The sequence below is a fragment of the Hyperolius riggenbachi genome, chromosome 9 (assembly GCF_040937935.1).
Source record: "Hyperolius riggenbachi isolate aHypRig1 chromosome 9, aHypRig1.pri, whole genome shotgun sequence".
NCBI classification, from domain to species: Eukaryota; Metazoa; Chordata; class Amphibia; order Anura; family Hyperoliidae; genus Hyperolius; species Hyperolius riggenbachi.
The window spans coordinates 49,059,802-49,080,601 of NC_090654.1; the positions used below are offsets into that span (position 1 = coordinate 49,059,802).

Sequence of the window (20,800 nt, forward strand, 5' to 3'; positions counted from 1 at the left end):
ACCTTAGCGGTATGGACGAGCTCAGCTCGTCCTTTACCGCCAGAGGGTGCCGCTCAGGTCCTGCTGGGCCGATTTTGATGAAATAAAGTGCAGCACACGCAGCCGGCACTTTGCCAGCCGCGTGTGCTGCCTGATCGCCGCCGCTCTGCGGCGATCCGCCGCGAGCAGCGGCGAAAGAGGGTCCCCCCAGCCGCCTGAGCCCAGCGCAGCCGGAACAAATAGTTCCGGCCAGCGCTAAGGGCTGGATCGGAGGCGGCTGACGCTCATTGCGGCCTTCCGTGTTACTTTTGGCCGCCGGAGGCGATCAGAAGAACGCCTCCGGAGCGCCCTCTAGTGGGCTTTCATGCAGCCAACTTTTAGTTGGCTGCATGAAATAGTTTTTTTTTTATTTAAAAAAAACCCTCCCGCAGCCGCCCTGGCGATCTTAATAGAACGCCAAGGTGGTTAAATAATATGTATGAAATCGGCAATAGTGAAAACATTAGTCTTCTCTGTTTCAAAAGTGAAACTTATAATTACGTTTGTTAAAAAAAACAATAATATATGTATAAGTATTACTAAAATTTTACTAAAACTATACCTAACCCTACTCTCACACAGAACCCTCCCTGTACCAATCCCTAACCCCTAGACTCCCCTGGTGGTGCCTAAACCTAAGACTCCCCTGGTGGTGCCTAAACCTAAGACTCCCCTGGTGATGCCTAAACCTAAGACTCCCCTGGTGGTGCCTAAACCTAAGACGCCCCTGGTGGTGCCTAAACCTAAGACTCCCCTGGTGATGCCTAAACCTAAGACTCCCCTGGTGGTGCCTAAACCTAAGACCCCCCTGGTGGTGCCTAAACCTAAGACCCCCCTGGTGGTGCCTAAACCTAAGACGCCCCTGGTGGTGCCTAAACCTAAGCCCCCCCCCCCCCCCCGTGGTGCCTAAACCTAAGACCCCCCTGGTGGTGCCTAACCTTAACCACCCCCTGATTGCTTTATTATGTGGATAATAATGTTTTACAAATAGTGACTGTAAAAAATATATTTCCAAGTTACGTACTGATCGCTTTATTTTGTGAATAATAATGTTTTACAAACAGTAAGGGATAAAATGTTAAATAATGTTTTAGTTAAATAGGTTAAATATGTTTAGTATTTTTATAAACGTTATTCGTCACGGGTGCATTTTCTAAACGTAAATCATCACAAGCACAGTTATAAAACATTAAAAATCTCCGGGCGCCATTTGTAAAACGTTATTTATCTCCGGTGCCCTTTTTTCCTGTTCGGCGCCCATTAAACGATATTTATTATGGGAGTGAATGGTGGCGCCCTTTTTGTCCACTAGCTGCCTGCGCCCTTTTTTCCCAGCCCCCCTTTTAATGGCTAACTGATGAAGTTAATTGATGGAAGCTTGCTGGGATCTAGTCCCCTTCTTCAGGCATATTTCCAGATGTAAGCTGTAGTAAAACACTGATGCAGGTAAATAGTAAACACGAAGATGACAGTTGTGCTGGTTAGTCAAAGCATGATAATTTCTTCATTACAATGCATGGAAATCCTAAAAATAAAACAATTTATAAAAAAGTTTTACTAGTTTTTACTTTTTCATTGAAATAATTGAATTCTAGTGGCTGGATAGTGTACTGGTTAAGGGCTCTGCCTCTGACACAGGAGACTTGGGTTTGAACCGCTGCTCTCCCTGCTCAGTAAGCCAGTACCTATTCAGTGAGGAGACCTTGGGCAAGACTCCCTAACACTGCTACTTCCTATAGAGCATGCCCTAGTGGCTGCGGCTCTGGTGCTTTGAGTCCGCCAATAGAGAAGAGCACAGTATACATGTTCTATGTCTTTTAGGGAGCACTGAAAGGGTTGAGCTTCAGTGTATACTGTATGCCAGAGCTTCCTCAGCAGAGCTCTCCTGCAGTCTATTCACAGCTGCTTATAAGAGCTAATTAGACACTTTGATCTAATCGTTGGAGCACAGAACACAGAGAAGTGAATACTTCAGCAACTATATGTGGAATATAGACTTTCCATTGTGTGCTGTGCAAGAGTTCAGGTCTTCTTTAACTTGTCAGAAATATGTATATTGGGGGGGAGGCATGTTGGGTAAGCATTTTAGTGTCCAACCCTGGATAATATTTCCTACATCCCTCAGCATTTTTCCCTCTTCTTACAGTAAATAGCAATGATTAATTTTAGAGCTGTTGGCAACGTATTACTCATGTGAAAGGAGCAACATAACTTTAGTTTCAGACTGAATACTATTTTGCTTATTGCCTGCATGTGTATCGATTTTACATACTATGCAGTCCTTCACCGATAGCTGACCTTCTCTCCAGGCGACACTTTTACAGGACTTGATTCAAGCTTGTCTCTAAACTACCAGTCATATAAATTCTGTTTCTTTCATAGAATCCGTGTCCATCGGCCCCGTGACGAACCTCCGGATTTTGGATGCAAGGAGAGGTCGGGTTCGCATCACTTGGAATGCAGTTCCCAGAGTCACAGAGTACAGAATCCTCATACGAAATTCAGAAGGTAAGCTGTATCTTTACTCGGAGTCTATTCTAGACCACCTGATATGGTGAGGATGCTAAATCCAGGCAGTAAAGTGCACTGCAGAAAAGGTGCAGGCTGTTACGCTAGAGCCATCCTCGTCGCCAGGTTATTGTCTTTAGTAGTCACGGAGGCAGGATAACTGAGACTAGGTTTATTTAAATGATTCACCAGCACTCTACATAAGCAGTGTCTTCTCTCTGTATTTTTTAGCCTGGCAGAACAGGAACCAACGGCCCACAACAGTCTAGATAATCTTATGCAGTAATACAAATAGAACAGTGATATCTTTGGGCCAGATGTATGAACACCACAATCACATGCTTCATTTTCTTCTCTGTGGCCTAGAAATACTGCTTCCAAGCAGGGCTGGTGCTACCATAGACCAATTGCCCAGGGCCCCAAGCTCCTTAGAAAACTTAGAGTTGAGGATAGCGAAAGGTCACAATTACTTAAAGGGAACCTAAACTGAGAAGGATATGGAAGTTTCCTTTTAAACAATACCAGTTGCAGGACAGCCCTGCTGAGCTCTTTATCCGCAGCAGTGGCTGAATCACACACCTGAAACAAGCATGCAGCTAATCCAGTCTGACTTCAGTCAGAGCACCTGACCTGCATGCTTGTTCAAGGGCTGTGTCTAAAAGTATTAGAGACACAGGATCAGCAGGAGAGTCAGGCAACTGGTATTAATTTAAAAGGAAAAATGTATATCCTTCTCAGTTTAGGTTCCCTTTAACAGTGGGTACAGCATAAAATGTGGGGGGGCCATGTTCTCTTTTTTTTTTCCCTAGTCCGCAAAAACCCTAGCCTTGCCCCAAAAAACATAACCACAAAGTACTCACCTTATGAAGAGGCCCAGCTGCAATATCACCTGAAGTCTATGCTTAAATGACCTGGCTGTACAAACAATATTAGACTTGCACAATTGGCATGCGTTGGCGGTTTCGTTGCTGGTGCCAAGTTGTCGCACACATAGTTGTGTTTTTCTCAACATATTTCCTAAGCATTTTGGAAGGCTTTTGCGTCTATGAGGAATGCATCCAGTAGACCCATATTAACTGATAACTAGTTTAGTTGTCTAAGGGAGCTGTTAAGGTTTAAAAAAGACTTTAGGCCTGTGACTATCCAAAGAAAGAGCTGTATAGATTTAGAAAGCTGATCCTCATTATTGAGTGTAAATCAGCTATGAATTCTTGTGACAATTAGGCCTTTATGAAAAGACTATCTTACAACTATTCTGGTATTTTTGTTTGCTCAAGATAGAGTAGTGATTCGGGTCTGATGAAGGCGGAATAGCCAAAAGCTTACTCTTATTTTTTTTAAGTTAGCCAATAAATGGTATTATCCTGATTCAAAACGTTCTCCTTGTTTGCTCAGATATGTGAAGACTTTACTGTTTGTGTTTATGCCCATGATTAGATGGAACAGAGAGGAGTCAGGTGATTTCGGGAGATCAGTCAACATTTGAACTGACGGATGTTCAGGGAGGTATCACCTACACAGTGAGAGTGACCCCAGTGGTGGGTTCAACGGAAGGAAACCCTGCAACCATCAATGTCAAGACAGGTGGGACTCTGTCCTCTTATTCTATTTGTACCCTATAAAGACCCCTAGATAGCTTTATATGCTCTTACATCTTATGCCTTGCTCTCAAACATATGCTCATTTGGAACCTTCTACAGTACATCCCCCACTGCTTCCTACATAGAATCCAAGAACTTCTTTCATGCTGCTCTCTTTTCCTGGATCTTTCATTTTAAGCACTCAACCGACTTTCTTCTCACAGTCTCCTTTTCAACACAGAAAAAAGGAGGCTGGGTCAACAGCCTAAATGGGCTCCTATAAGAAAAATAAATTTGATGTTACAAAACATTAATTTTAAACATTTTACTGAACACATTTTGGACTCCAGAAAAAGATTTAACTTACAACTGAAAATGAAAACTTTAATTCTTGAAAATGTTGCAGACACTTAAAGGGAAGGTCCAAGCAAAAAAAAAAAAAAATGAGTTTCACTTACCTGGGGCTTCTACCAGCCCCAGGTAGCCATCCTGTGCCCTCATAGTCACTCACTGCTGCTCCAGTCCCCCGCTGGCAGCTTTCTGACCTCGGAGGTCAGGGCCACATTGCATACATTTTTACGCATTCCAGCTAGTGCAGGAAAAAAAATGTACGCATTGCACCACTAACGCGTAAAAATGTATGTGTTAATGTTCCTGCACTAGCTGGAATGCGTAAAAATGTACGCAATTCGGCCCTGACCTCTGAGGTCAGAAAGCTGCCAGCGGGGGACTGGAGCAGCAGTGAGTGACTACGAGGGCACAGGATGGCTGCATGGGGCTAGTAGAAGCCACAGGTAAGTGAAACTCTTTTTTTTTTTTTGCTTGGACCTTCCCTTTAAGGTGGGCCATACAAGATTCCAACTCAATTTTTTACCATCTGATCAATTTTTTTTATTTGATTGAATAATTTGTAAGATTGAACCATTATACCAAACACGTATGATCTTTTTTTCCCAAGAGATTAAAAACAATAGATTTAAAAAAAAAACATTGAATGTGCGTACTCTTCTATCTGTTTTCCAACAGATCCAATCAGATATTTATTTCTGAATCATTTTTTTCCCTATATCATCTATATATATTTTTTCTATCAAAAAAGCATGACCTTTCTGCTCAGCATCCTAGTTGGTTGACAGACTTTGTACAGAGACATTTTTAATGTCACCTGCGTAGCACTTTTCTTGTGTTAATTTGCTCCCATACCTTTTTCCCTTATCATCTAGAATATTTTGAAACTAAAAAAAAAAAAAGCATGACATTTGGTCTCCAAAACCTCTATCAAATGCTCCTTGATAAAGGTCTTGGGGACTAAAATATTGTGCTTTACGCACTGTGATATATGGCCTAAAAGCAGAGTTCCTTCAAATTCAGATGAAGTCCTTTTCTATAACTACAGTATTTGAGCAGGGTTCTTATTCCCAATGTTTGGTAAAATTGGGTCTATTAATGTGTGATTGCCTCAGTCCCTTTCATAGCCTTATGTTATTGTATGGCACTATGGAAGAGCTATATCCATAATTCAGTCTATAATTACCTTGGTAAAGGTGGCCACACACCATACAATAAAATGATTAGATTGTACAGAAATTGTATAAAAACTATCAGATTTAATGAGAAAATCTAAAGCTTTTTTTTTATTCGAGCAAAAAAATCTTATATATATATATATATATATATATATATATATATATATATATATATATATATATATATATATATATATATATATATATATATATATATATATATATATATACTGTGTATATATATATATATATATATATATATATATATACAGTATATATATATCTATCTAGAGTAGTGGATTTTTCTAATCAATTTTGATGAAAACTGAATGGTGTAGGGTAGCTTTTCAATGTCTTAATATATACACACAAGCAATTTTCTTAGAGCTTTGTGATCACATTCACAGTATTATGAGAAATGTCTGTGAAATGAACTAACGTAAGGCCTACTGTCTGTTTCATGTCTTCTGTGACTGTAGAGGAAACTGTTGTAGGTGGCGTGGCGAATCTTCGGGTGGTGGAGACGACAGCCAACAGAATCCGCATCACTTGGACAGGGGTAGCCAGTGCTACGGGATACAGGGTGACCTGGAGACTGCCGGATGGTAAAATTTCTGGATATTAAAAGCCTATAATTGCAGAAACTATAAGGGGATTCTCAGACTATATGGGTTCCCTTTAAGTTGTTTCCATGCATTTTTGCCTTTTGGTTATTCAGGAAGGAGGTTGGTATTATTAATAGCTGGGCAAAGGGTCAGTCTACCCAAAGTAATATTTCCTGGTCCCAGGCCCAGATTTACATTGCAGGAGCATGTAGGCACAAATGTTCTGACTTCACTCTCCACAAACCCCCACACCACAAATGTGCTAGCTGGCCGTGCTGTCACCTCTCCTCTAATTACCCTTCCTGGTGTAGTTACAGGTGCCCCTTAGTATTAGGTATCCAGAGGTATCTTCAGTATTAAGTAACTAGAGGTAACCACGGCTGAAGGGAGAACTCATCAGTGGGATGCTGAGAGCTGGATGAGTAACCTTTAATTTTGTGCTTTTCAAGGAGTCTGCATAGGGAAAGAGGGAGGGAGTCACATGGGGAGGGGAGTTGGGAGTGAGCTGCCTTTCTATCATCAGGCGCCTGTAGGCATGAGCCTACACTGCCTTATGGAAAATCTAGCCCTTACTGTGGTAATTTTTTTTTTCTAATTGGGAACTGAGTGGATTTTTACTGAACACTTAGTAGGTGTACAGAATCATAACTTTAGCAAACCTAATACTCTTATCTCATAATAGAATCACCTTGAGTTGTTGGGTCAATGGGAACCTAGTTGGCAAAGAGGTGTCTTTCTCTGATCATTCTAGAAATGGACTCTGAAATGACAAAACAGTAAAGGAGAATCTTATTGTGTGTTCATAAGGGCGTGAGATTACCAGAACCCTACCAGCAGGCACATCGTCCTATGACATCGAAGGTCTGCAGGGCAGCTCTGTGTACATCATTGGAGTGACAGCTCTCATAGGCAGCACTGAGACCAGCGCCGCTACTCTCACGGTCCGTACAGGTAAGTTCACTTTCATAGTAGAGATCTGGTATCTTGCTCATATCCCTTAAATGGAATTAGAGTCTACATTTACATGCCATTATAAACCTGTCTGTCAAAACCTTATCGATTATAGCAAAACAAAAGTTTGCCTTCTTAAAACAGAAAGTATTTGTGATCATTCAAGTTGGAGTGAGCATGTTATGTCTCCCACGATGCATCACTGCTGACTATGCAAATCATCCTTTGTTGTTATTGTAAGCTAGGCACACCTCCAGAACCGCTGGAATGTAATGATGTGTCAGCTTGTTAATTGTACAGAGCCACAATAATCAAGCATGCGTATAGACTGTTTCAGATTGGTAGATTCTCATCAGTGCATTCCTTTTTTTGTTTTGCATAACATTTTAAGAAGGGATTTTTGGTCCTTTGTAGCCCCTTACCCACTCCTCAGAGTTCTGGTTCACCATGAGCTGGCTGGGTGATCTGAAACTTATCGATTATAGAGGACAGATGACATTACTTTAATGCAGAGTAATTTTTTATGTTTGAAATTACAATTTCTCTACCTGGCCATCGTCTGTAAGTAAGCAGCCATCTTACAAAATAATGTAATATTCAGTGCAATATGCAAGCAGTACACTGGCCTCTCTGACAGTGTTTGCCCACAATATTAAAATGGTGAGTGTAGGACAAGAAAATAACCTCTCAGTCTCTTCTGACTCCTTCTCTTTTCTATGTTTACACTTCCCATAGAGGAAGAAACCACTGTGGACCGAGTGACCAATCTGAGAACCACGAGCCTCAATGAGAACACGTTACGCGTGGAATGGAGTCCAGTACCGAGAGCCACCAGCTACAGGATCACCTGGAGGAGGAGGGATGGTGGGTGACAATATTTGTCCTGGGAATACTCCTCTTTCTATGCCCAGATTAAAAAATGTAATTTTGTTTATCAGTCTGTGACATACAGGTGAAAGTCAAAAAATGTGAATGTTGCGCAAATGTTAATTTATGGAGAACAGGGATCAGCAGCATCACGTAGATGTATTTAAAGCTCTTTATTGTACAAAAAAGACAATACCTAGCACACTGTCCTAGGCTTTATCTTTTTTATGCAATAAAGAGCTCTAAATACATCAACGTGGTGCTGCTGATCTCTGCTCTCTACATTTTGGGTGCTGCTGGACTACAGCACCATATCAGCTCAGCACACATTTACCCTCACTTGGGTGCCTATCCACTATGGTCAAAAGTTAATTTATGTCAGTAATTCAAATTAAAATGTGAAACTAACATATGAAGTAGATGTATTACATGCCAAGCGAGATATTTCAAGCCTTTATTTGTTATACTTTTGATGATTATGGGTTACAGGTTATCAGAACCCCAAAATCATAATCTCAGACCAATAGAATAGTATTCTAGGCTCAAAGAGTCACACTCTAATCAGCTAATTCATCCCAAACACCTGCAAATGGTTCCTTAGCTATTAAAGAGGAACTCCAGTGAAAATAATGTAATAAAAGTGCTTCATTTTCACAATAATTATGTATAAATGATTTAGTCAGTGTTTGCCCATTGTAAAAGCTTTTAAATCCTTGATTTACATTCTGACATTTATTACATGGTGACATTTTTACTGCTGGCAGGTGATGTAGCTGCTGCATGCTTTTTTTGGCAGTTGGAAACAGCTGTAAACAGCTATTTCCCACAATGCAGCAAGGTTCACAGACAGGAAACTGCCAAGGGTACATACTTTTCTTGTTTCCTGTGGGAAGGGTTTCACCACAATATCAGCCATGCAGCGCCCCTTGATGGTCTGTTTGTGAAAAGGAATAGATTTCTCATGTAAAAGGGGGTATCAGCTACTGATAGGGATAAAGTTCAATTCTTGGTCGGAGTTTCTCTTTAACTGATCTCTGTCTAGTTCAGACTCAGGGCCCATTCACACTAGGGTGATTCCCACTAATCGCAAATGTGCTAGCGCAATAGTAAGCATATTGCAGTGATCTCTGACGATTGCGGGGGATTCACTATAAGTGGCAGTTGCCAAACATGCTACCTGCAGCATTTTTGGGGATTCGGAAGCGATCATGATTAACATATATAGAATCGCTGATCGCGATTGCTTCAAGAATGCATCCAGTGATTTTTCTGCGTTAAATCACAGAAAAATCACCGGCGGTAAGTGGTACCGTTTTGCGCTTTTAAATGTGAATGGGCCCTTAAGGTACGTACACACTTTCAATTAAGCCTTGTACACTTTTAATTATGAATGGCCAATATGAGGTTTTACCTATGCAATCTGCTAATATTATTCAATATCTGTTGACCTCATACTACACAGGAGTGGTAAACTTAGTCAGTGATTAGCCAATCACAATTGAAAGTGTGTACCAGGCTTTACTGACATAAATACACTTTTGTACGATATTCTAATTTTTCGCGTTTCACCTGTATGGATATTTCTATATTATGGTCTCTGTTACTAACCCTGCGGTATAACTGTTTTACTTGCTGACATTTAAGCAAACTGAAGTAAGTTTTGTCATTAATCTTTGCAATCTCGCCAGTGGTAGAGTCACACTTTAACACTCTAGTCGTGTTTTCCCCTTTCTCTGAATTGTCGCTAAACTCTAAAAATGCAAGTTTTTGTCATTTTAGGAGTGGAAGTGTCACGATTAGTGACCCGGGATGTGACGTCAGTGGATATTACAGATCTGGTGTCGGGGACCGCCTATACCATCTTCATCTCAACACTCATCGGCACAAGAGAGAGTGAAGCAGAATCAATCACTGCCCAAACTGGTAAACTTACAGAGAATTCACATTTTGTACAACAAAAGTTGCAGGTTGCTATTCCAGCCAGTAGATGGTGCTGTTCCGAAACTGTGTCTGCAAACATCCTGTTGTCTTTGGAGTTGTCAGTCAACCATTTAACCCATTAGCAGCTTCAATAGAATTATCTCATTTAAGATATGTGCATTGCTCTCTCAGTCGGCAAAACTCATTGAGCTGTACATTCTTGGAATGCTTTGATCTCTCTCTACTCTCTCTAAATATAGAAGCTGAAAGAAGAAGTCCTTATTGACTCACACTGCCCTCTAGTGACAGGTGGCCATAAATACACATTACAGCAGTACTAATTAGAAGCAGAGAAATGTAACAAATACGAAATAGAAAAAAAATGTGCTAGAATAAATTTTCCTGGAGCACTTGCAAGCCTCTAAAAAAATTGGCTGCTAAAAGGTTAAATACATCACCCAAGGATCTAGTCAGAAATCTTGAGTTGCATTAATTCGGATTGCATTAATTATTAAACATGGAATGCTTACGGTAACTTTTGAAGGGAAAAATATAAATTACAATTGTTATTTATTTTGATTCTTTTTTTATGTAGAGCACAATAAGATTTTGTATCATTATACTACTAGGTGGCCTAAGCCCATTTAAAAACGGGCTCTAGATCTGTGTCGAATCCCCTCCCCTCTCCTATCCTCCCCTCCCCTCTCCTCCCCTCTCCTCCCCTCCAACCTCCCACCTCTCCTCCCCTCCCCGCCGCAGTATCACCGCGCATGGGCCCACCCATCGCGCGCGCACGCCGCCCACCCGCTGCAGACCCGGCCGCCCGCTGACCCGCCGCACACTTGGCTCCCTGGTCCCACGTTATCCCTGTGTAGCGTTGTCCGTGCTGCGCAGTGCGCACATGCGCACAACGGTTCAGCACGGACAACGCTACACAGGGATAGCGCACGGACACAGGGGTTTTATTATAGAGGATAATTATTATAGTTGTAGTGCACAGCTAAATGACTTATTTGCAGATTTTGGTCTTCTGCCTCCTAATATTCCCACCACTCCTTGTTTACTCTCGCTTTCTCCCCACAGAACAACAAGAAGTTGGTGCTGTCACAAGCCTGAGGGTCTTCGAGAGCCCAAACAACATTATACGTGTGACGTGGGTTGGGGTACAAGGGGCCACAGCCTACAGGATTTCCTGGAGCCCTGTAGATGGTAAGCACAGTCTACTACTTAACTGATTTATTTGAAACTTGAAACAAATGTTTTTCAGAAATCGTGATGATCGTAATATGATTACACAAAATTTCACGTAAAATGTAGCAATTAAGACCAAACGTAATTACCATTTGGAAATTCAATTGATTTCACGGAATCCATGTGTATGTTCGGATAATTTCGCATTTCTTTCCATTGCATTTTTAAAAAATCGATTTTATGAAAAACTACAAAGTTTAAAAAAAAATGTTTTTGACTTGTTCCCCTGAACCAGAGATGAAGCGGCCTCATGTATTTTCCCATATAGATCAGTGGGAACATTAGAGAAAACACCTACCCTGCTTTCTGTTTCATTCTGCACTGCACAGCTTGCTTCTTATCAACCCTGATAAAATCCCCGACTGAGCATTCAGTCTGGCTTTGCTATAATGACTCAGCTATAAAAATTCCTGAGCAAAGCCAGCAGGGGGCAGGCTTCGGCTTGAAAAGACATGAGAGAAGACAGACTGAGCTATAATGATTCCTGAGCAAAGCCACACTGAATGCTCAGTCGGGGATTTTATCAGGAATGATAACAAGCAGGCTGTGCAGTGCAGAATGAAACAGAAAGCCGGGTAGGTGTTTTCTCTAATGTTCCCATTGATATATATATGGTAAAATACATGAGGGTGCTTCCTCTCTGGTTCACTTTAACATTTGTACTCAAAATTTGCAATTTTGGTGACAATAGCACGTATGAGGGCTTTGCTATTATCTGCTAAAGTCGGAATGCAATTACACAAAATGATGCATGATTATGAAATTACTGTTACAAACAAAATGAATAACAATTTTTTTCAGTAATTTCACGTTATGATTTTGCATTATTGCAAAATGATAATTAAGGGAAATTCGTGCTCATCACTAGTGAATACTGTAGATGGTATTTTCTCTTCACCCCCTCCTCTCCTTTCATTGGCTGGCTCAGTGGCACATGACACACCGGAGCAGCTTTATAGGACCACTATCGCGAAAATCTTAAAATTTTAAATATATATAAACAAATAAAAATAAAACGTATGTTTTTTTCCAGAAATCTGACATTTCAACAGGTTTTGGGCTAGTCCATCTCTCCATGGGGGGATTCTCAGCATGACCTTAAAGAGAATCCGAGGCAGGGTTCTCACAACGAAATCCCCATACAGAGGCTGGGTCTGCCTATAGAGCCCAGCCTCTGTTGCTACTTAGATCGCCCCTAAATCCCCCCTGCCCTCAGGGAGACCCCATAAATCACAGCCGTGCTGCGCGGGCTGTGTTTACCTTTGTAACGTCAGTCTCCGCTCTCCCCCGCCTCCTGCATAGCTTCGGTCCCTGCCCACGTCCCTTCCCTCCAATCAGCGGGGAGGGAAGGGACGCGGGCTGGGACCGGAGCGATGCAGGAGGTGGGCGAGAGCGGAGACTGGCGTTACAAAGGAAAACACAGCCTGCTCTGACAAGCTGCGTGTCAGCAGCGCGGCTGTTATTTATGGGGGGATTGCAGAGCGCAGGGGGGGCTTAGGGGCGATCTAAATAGCAACATAGGCTGGGCTCTATAGACAGACCCAGCCTCTGTATAGGGATTTTATTCTCAGAACCCCGCCTCGGGTTCTCTTTAATTCAATATACAGGCAACCCCTGAAAAAAGATTTATGTAAAGATGCTGGCCACGGAGTGCTTTTGAAAATAAAGAAAGCCCTGAATTTCCCCCATGAGGAGATGGGCTAGTCCAAAACCTGTCCGTTCTGTCCGATTTCTACTACCTACTGTAAGTGACAGTACATAGGAGAAAAGTAATTTATGGCTCATTTTACTCTAGGAGAAATGTGCTTTTTACTTATGTGTTTTCATGTATTTTAAATTTTAAAATTTGACACGATAGTGGTCCTTTAAAAGGAAATAAATATGGAAGCCTCCAAATTCCTCTTACTACGGTTGTCCTTTAATAAACATAATAAGAAAAGGCATGTAAAACCTGTTAGATTTGCCTACAATGGCAGTAAAGAAAACACTAACTCAATAGAAATACAAACAAAAAACAGGCTATACAATTAATTTACAGATATTACAAATAACAGATATTAGAAACAAAAATCAACTGTCTACATGCACGTTTGAAAGAAATAACAGCAAAAACAAGATGCAAGAAAAATGATTCACTTTTACCACACTTTGAGGCCCCTTTTATGCCTATCTGCTGCGTCGTCCTGCGTTACGCTTCCCCGTCGCACCCCCGCCGCAAGGGCCATGCAAGTCTATGCACACTTAAAGAGAAACTCCAGTGAAAATAATGTAATAAAAAAAAGTTCTTCATTTTTACAATAATTATGTATAAATGTGTCAGTGTTTGCCCATTGTAAAATATTTTAAATCCCTGATTTACATTCTGATATTTATTACATGGTGACATTTTTACTGTTGGCAGGTGATGTAGCTGCTGCATGCTGTTTTGGCAGTTGGAAACAGCTGTAAACAGCTATTTCCCACAATGCAACAAGGTTCCCAGACAGGAAACTGCCAGGAGTACCACGGTCCTCAGAGTTTCCTGTGGGAGGGGTTTCACCACAATATCAGTCATACAGCGCCCCCTGATGGTCTGTTTGTAAAAAGGAATAGATTTCTCATGTAAAAGGGGGTATCAGCTACTGATTGGGATAAAGTTCAATTCTTGGTCGGAGTTTCTCTTCAACATGTTCCGACGCGGTGAGCTGGAAGTATCCAAACTGTCGCATTCCCGACACAAAGTCTGCAGTGCGTTACCACATGATCCGTGCCTACTGTAGGGATTATGCAGCAGTGCAAGTCAATGGGTGACACAGTAAGTGTGAACGACGGGAGCATGGCATGACGTGCATGCATGGACCGTCGGGAAACCTAGTGACGTACTTTCTGCCCAGCAGGGAGTACGTCACTAGCCAGGGGGCGGCACGATGCATATGAACCTGTCGCCACAGTGTGCAGCATCATATTAAGGCTGGTTTCTGAGGTGCTTTACTTGCTATTCTTAGGTTCAAAACCAAGCTTAATGAGCTCCATTAAATATTTCAGGTGTTTTATGTCTTTCTTGATTGCAGGAGGTCAAGAGCAGTCCAGAGAGGTGCCAGGAAATACCAACTCCTTTGAACTGGTGAACCTGGAGCCTGGTGTGCGGTACACGGTGAAGGTTAGGGCACTGGTTGGCAATCGGCAGGGAGAAGAGGTCAGCGATGTTGTTAAAACCCGTAAGTCACTCACCCTATTGAGTGAATCAATGCTGAGAAAAGGCGGTTATTGTTGTCAGTGTGAGAATCATTTATGATGGTGTGAGAGTCATTGCTGGTGGTGTGTGAGAGTCATTGGTAGTGGTGTGAGAGTCATTGTTGAAGGTTTGAGAATCATTGGTGATTATGTGAGAGTTATTGGTGATGGTGTGAGTCATTGGTAATGGTGTGAGAGTCATTGGTAGTGGCGTGAGAGTCATTGCTGAAGGTGTGAGAATCATTGCTAATGGTGATGGTGCGAGAGTCATTGCTAATGATGTGAGAATCACTGGTGATGGTGTGAGAATCATTGGTGATGATGTGAGAGTGATTGGTGATGGTGTGAGAGTATTGGTGATGGTGTGAAAGTCATTGGTGATGGTTTGAGTCATTGGTGATGATGTGAGAGTTATTGGTGATGGTGTGAGAGTTATTGGTGATGGTGTGAGAGTCATTGCTGAAGGGGTGAGAATCATTGCTAATGGTGATGGTGTGAGAGTCATTGCTAATGATGTGAGAATCACTGGTGATGGTGTGAGAATCATTGGTGATGATGTGAGAGTTATTGGTGATGGTGTGAGAGTTATTGGTAGTGGCGTGATAGTCATTGCTGAAGGGGTGAGAATCATTGCTAATGGTGATGGTGTGAGAGTCATTGCTAATGATGTGAGAATCACTGGTGATGGTGTGAGAATCATTGGTGATGATGTGAGAGTTATTGGTGATGGTGTGAGTCATTGGTAATGGTGTGAGAGTCATTGCTGATGGTGTTAGTTATTTGCGATGGTGGGAGTTTCATTGGTAATGGTGCGAGAGTCATTATTCGTGGTGTGAGATTCACTCTTGATGGTGTGAAAGTTACTGATAATGGTGTGAGAGTCATTGCTGATGCTATACGAGTCATTGGTAGTGGTTTGAGAGGCATTGTTGATGGTTTGAGAGTCATTACTGATGATGTGAGAGGCATTGCTGATGGTGTGAGAGTCATTACTGATGGTGTGAGAGTAATTGGTGATAGTGTGAGAGTCATTACTGATGGCGTGACCATCATTTGTGATGATGTGAGAGTCACTGGTAGTGGAGTCATTGCTGCTGATGTGAGAGTCATTGCTGATGGTGTGAGAGTCATTGCTGATGGTGTGAGAGTCATTGCTTATGGTGCAAGAATCATTTGTGATAGTGTGAAAATCGTTGGTAATGATCTGAGAGTCATTGGTAATGATGTGAGTCATTAGTAATGATGTGAGAGCCATTGGTAATGATGAGCAGGGGTGTTGGTAGCCCCAAAGATCAGTGGCACGTTCCCCGGATGTCCCCCAGGGAAAGTCAGGCAGCAGGCAGTAGCACTCATCTCCGGCTGCTTGGTCTCCAGATTCTGTGCTTCTCGCCTTAGTGTGGAATCAGATGCTAGAGCTCCTAGCGTCTGATTCTCGGATGCTAGGGGGAGAATCGGCAGCTAGAGAGGACCTCTCCAGACTTGAAGAGTGGATGGAGGAGATGAGTAGTTCCTCCCGCTGTGCTACTCTGCTGGGAGGGGGGTCAGGGGGAGGAACAGTGAAGACACACAACGATGCATGCTCCCTATGGATGCTCCACAGCTTTCAGCATGTCACCACAACACCCAGCATGCCCCATAGAGGCACCACAGCATCTAGAACACCCCATGGAGGCACTATAGTAGCCAGCATGGCACCACACAACACCCGGGGCTTGATTCACTAAACGGTACTAAGTGTTAGCACTCCAGTGAAAAGCCCCTTAGCTAGTGCAAAGGCACTTTACACATGCTAATACGTGCGCAAAGTTTAAGCGGTGCGCGGTGTGCGCAAAACATCGCACCATTCGCATGCTAAGCTTAGCACGCAAATGGTGCGATGTATCGAGTGTGCACCGGTGCAAGATTTTGCGCTCACCACACAGCGCTAAACTTTGCACGCGATCAGCAACAGCTTTAGACGTGCAAACTACTTAGCACCCTAGTTTGCACCTCATAGCTTTTAGGCATGCTAACTAGGTTAGCACCCTTTAGTGAATCAAGCCCCCAGCATGCATTTTTTATATATATATTAATAGAGAGGGGAGCTTCATCCAACATTTTGCTGGGCAGGCCTAATTAGACTGCTGTTAACGTCAAGTAAATTTGGCTCCACCAATGACCACACCCATATTCTGGTGTGTGGCCACACCTATTTTTGGCTGGAGTGCCCAACAGTGCCCTGGATCTCTTAAGATCCTAGCAACACCTCTGATGATGAGTCATTGGTAATGATGTGATAGTCATTGCTCATGGTTTTGAGAGTCATTATCCATAGTCATTGCTAATGGTGTTAGAAACATTGGTAATGGTGTTAGAATCGATGTCAATGGTGCAAGAAGAGTTTGGGTTTTCCAGATTTAAATCTTAAAACTTTTAACTGTAAGTTCTGTCTGCACCAGCGGACATCCCTACTCCGAATCCCGTACGAGACCTGCGTGTGATTGACTTGGCGCGCCAACGTCTCAGGCTGTCTTGGTCAGGAGTTCCTGGAAGTTCCGGCTATCGAATTTACTGGAGACGGGTAGATGGTAAGAAGCTTTTTTCTTCAAAGTGAAATATTCTTTATTTCAGGATCCTCCTCATTCCCTGCACTGTACAGACTCATATATAAGATAAACCTGTATTTATCTGTATATTCCCTTATTATTTCCTAAAGGTGGTGCAGAAACAAGTCGCTTGGTGCCTGGAGACGCTCGATTCTATGACATCGATAATCTGATAGCTGGTGCTCGGTATCAGTTCCGTGTAACTTCCATTGCTGGCAGCCGGGAAAGTGAACCTGTCACAACCTTTGAAAACACTTGTGAGTTTGTTTTCTCTTTGCCGTTTATGTGTTAAAGTGCACCCACCTTTTCTGTCTCTTGTTATTTTCTGCACGTGTATGAATAGCTGCCCAGCCTCCCCTTTCTTGCCATGTGGAGTTGTGGACATAGAGTTGGGATCAGGTCAATTGAGCACCGCAAACGGCCAGCATTTATTAGACGCCAGTGTTAATTGTCGGTGACCACCTGGGCGCCCAATGCAGCTAGTCAGCAATCGGCTACTACATAGAATGTGGTTGTAGCTGATTGTAGACGATCAGCTACAACTATCGGTTATTTGGGAGTCCGATTCACTTACTGGGGGGAGGGATTAAGTTAAGGTTATGCATTAGGTGGGGGAGGGGTGTTTGGGTTAAGGTTATGCACTTAGAGCAGAGGGTTAAGTTTACAATAGGCGCTGGGTAATGCATTGTAAAATATTGGTACTTAAAATTACCAATATTTTACTCTTAACAGTATCACCCTGCACACCTTTCCTTGCCATGTGGACATTAACGGTGCCAATTCTCTATAGCGGTTAATTGGCACTGTAGATCATTGGGCAGAACTTCACATAACCATGTACAAGGGGCGTATGCGGATATTCACCACCCATCAATATGCTGTAAATAATATTTTAGAGCAAAGAAGAAATGTTAGGTTTCATTCCACTTTAATGTATTCTTGAAGTATTGGTAAATGGTCTTTTAACTAGTATAGTCAAATTTATTGACCAATATAGATTTTTAAACAAGTGGTATAGAGATGGATTAGAACTCCTGTTTTGACTTTTTTTTGCTGTCTGTGCCCTTATCTAGGGTAACATTCCTAATTTCCTGTCCTAACAGGAAGTGGTTACATATCTCTACAACTTCAACAAAGACAGCAACAGATAAAACCTTAATTTATTCCCTGCCTCTGGTACCACCAGGAATCGTGGTAGTGCCAGGAACAGGAAGTGGGGTGTAGCTTCCCACCCCTGTCCCGAGGGTCACAGAAAGGTTTACAGGCACAGAACAAGTTCACACTCCTTTCTGCAATGCTAAAGACTAAAATAAACTTTTACCTGGGGCTAGGCAGTATATTATGTTGGTTTATGTATTGCAATGTTGTAACAAGTGAAATTGATGCATTTTTACTAATATCCCATTATTGTCCAGTATGTGGTTCTGGCAGAACGGACATTGTCTTCTTGGTGCATACCACGCTGGACAACCAGTACAACGAAGAGCCCTGGAAGAGGTTCCTGTCACGGATGGTCTCCTCGGTAGGACCGTTGGCACAAAATGCTACCCAGGTAATTAGATAGATGACATTTTGCAAGTTTACCCAAAGCGTAACATAACATTTGTCGTGTTCTATTCATGTATGGAGCTTGTGTAGTTTTATGTAGAACAAGTCACGCGGTATTAGAGCCTAAGGGCCTGAGCCCACTGATGCAGGTGTGTCTGCTTTTCAGTTAAACATCAATGTTAGAGATGCTGGAAAGCAGACAGAAGCGGATACAACTGCATCAGTGGGCTCAGGCCCTGATAAGCTAGGTGCTTAGCCAAAGCGTTAAGCAACTTCATCTTCTAGAAGTTTTCAATTTATATATACTACACTGAGTTGCCAAAAATTAAAGACACCCCCAAATAATGATTTGGTCCACCTTTAGCTCTGATCACAGCCGATATTCTTCTTGGCATGGACTCAACAAGATGCTGATACCTTTTCTGAGGAATGTTGGCCCATGATGACATAATGGCAGCTCTGAGTTAGATCCGATTTGATGGTGGTGTTTCCAAGCTTCGAAGTGATCTTTCAAATTTGTCCCACAAATGCTCAATAGGATTGAGGTCTGAGGACTAAGCTGGCCATGGAAGCAGGTTGAACTCTGATTGATGTTCCTCAAACCAATGTGAGACAGATCAAGCACGGTGGCAAGGGCCTACAACAGGCGTCTTTTCCTATTTTTCTGTGATACCAAAGGCACTCTTGATGACCTCCTGCTGCTAAAGCCCATCCTTTGCAAAGTCAGTCTTGTTGTGCATTGGGATATGCTTTTTGATGCACCTGCATTGAATTCAGCTGTAATTTGTCATGTTGTTGCCCTTCTGTTGCTGCAGACCAGAATAGTCTTTTTTACTTGAAGTTTTTGTTTTTCAACTGCCACTCTATAAACACTCGAGATACTGTTAGGTGAGAAAATCCACCAGCTCTTCTTGCACCGACGATCATCCTTAGTCAGGGCCGGCCCGCTCATGAGGCGGGGTGAAACTTTTGCCTCAGGCGGCAAATTTCTAGGGGCGGCATCTGCCCGTCGATGGGTGCGGGGAGCCGGCCGCCAAGCTGGAGGGGTAGCGGGCAGGACGGGGGTATTAGGCCTAGCAGCGGGGAGGGGGGTCGGACCCCCCCTCCCTCGCCTGGGTCCCCCGTCCTCCGCTCCCCTCCAGCCTTAAATACATCAGAAGCGCAACTCGTAAGAGGCAGTGGGCGGGGAGGACTCACCTCTTCCTCGATCCAGCGTGCGCTCCACTGACGTCACTTCCTGCAACGCCGCCCACTGTATTGTAAATGGACGGCGCTGCAGGAAGGGACGTCAGTGGAGCGCACGCTGGATCGAGCGAGGAAGAGGTGAGTCCTCCCCGCCCACTGCCTCTTACGAGTTGCGCTTCTGATGTATTTAAGGCTGGAGGGGAGCGGAGGACGGGGGACCCAGGCGAGGGAGGGGGGGGTCCGACCCCCCTCCCCGCCGCTAGGCCCAATACCCCCGCCCTGCCCGCTACCCCTTCAGCTCGGCGGCGGCGGGGGGGGGGGGGGGGCGGCTTCAGCAATAATTTTTTCAAAATTTGCCTCAGGCGGCAAAAAGTCTAGGGCCGGCCCTGTCCTTAGTTCAAAGTCACTTACATCTTTCATCTTACCTATTTTTACATTAACTTCCTTGACCACATGTGTCGAACTCCAGGCCTGGAGGGCCAGATCCATGCCAGTGTTTAGGATGGACTGAGAAAGAGATGAATGTGTTCTACCTGATGGACCACACCTTTCCTGATTCAGACCCATCAATTCATTTGAGCTGTGTCAGAAATGTGTGAGGACCTCGGCCCTCGTAGGATCGGTTTGACATCCCTGTCCTTGACAATTACGTTGTCCGAAGTTGAGTGTAAGCAACTCTGCATTGTTATGTCACTCTATGTCACTGTTGGACTAGTTTACTTTCAAATAAGGGGTGTCTCTAACTCTGTGTATATGACTACTGCTCTTGTCTTTCATGAAGCAGTTCTGATTTCACCTGCTCTCATTTTCCTAGGTATCTGTGGGCTCTTACAGCTTCCGTCAGCGGCCTTCCATCCTACTGAACCGCTCCAGTGATCTCAGAACCGTTCAGCAACAAATCCAGAGCATTCCTTTTACTGATCCAAGTGGAACTGCTATAGGTAAGAGGTTTTCTGATACAGGTGAAGAATTTCTGGAAATACTATAAGGCCATTCTATGGAGTAGCGTTAAAAGTTCCCTTTCCTGAAATAAACAAGCTTAG

The 20,800-nt window shown here is 43.1% G+C and overlaps 1 protein-coding gene across 1 annotated transcript in view; it reads left to right on the forward strand.

Annotated features, from left to right (window-relative positions):
* Positions 1 to 20,800, forward strand: part of COL7A1 (collagen type VII alpha 1 chain) — a 331,680-nt gene that overhangs the window by 123,041 nt on the left and 187,839 nt on the right. The window contains exons 17-28 of the mRNA XM_068254821.1: positions 2,401 to 2,526; positions 3,964 to 4,110; positions 6,112 to 6,237; positions 7,045 to 7,188; positions 7,924 to 8,052; positions 9,835 to 9,978; positions 11,059 to 11,184; positions 14,277 to 14,423; positions 16,878 to 17,006; positions 17,135 to 17,281; positions 18,440 to 18,576; positions 20,572 to 20,698. Coding sequence (XP_068110922.1) covers positions 2,401 to 2,526; positions 3,964 to 4,110; positions 6,112 to 6,237; positions 7,045 to 7,188; positions 7,924 to 8,052; positions 9,835 to 9,978; positions 11,059 to 11,184; positions 14,277 to 14,423; positions 16,878 to 17,006; positions 17,135 to 17,281; positions 18,440 to 18,576; positions 20,572 to 20,698 — 1,629 coding nt within the window. The remainder of the gene's footprint in view (positions 1 to 2,400; positions 2,527 to 3,963; positions 4,111 to 6,111; positions 6,238 to 7,044; positions 7,189 to 7,923; positions 8,053 to 9,834; positions 9,979 to 11,058; positions 11,185 to 14,276; positions 14,424 to 16,877; positions 17,007 to 17,134; positions 17,282 to 18,439; positions 18,577 to 20,571; positions 20,699 to 20,800) is intronic.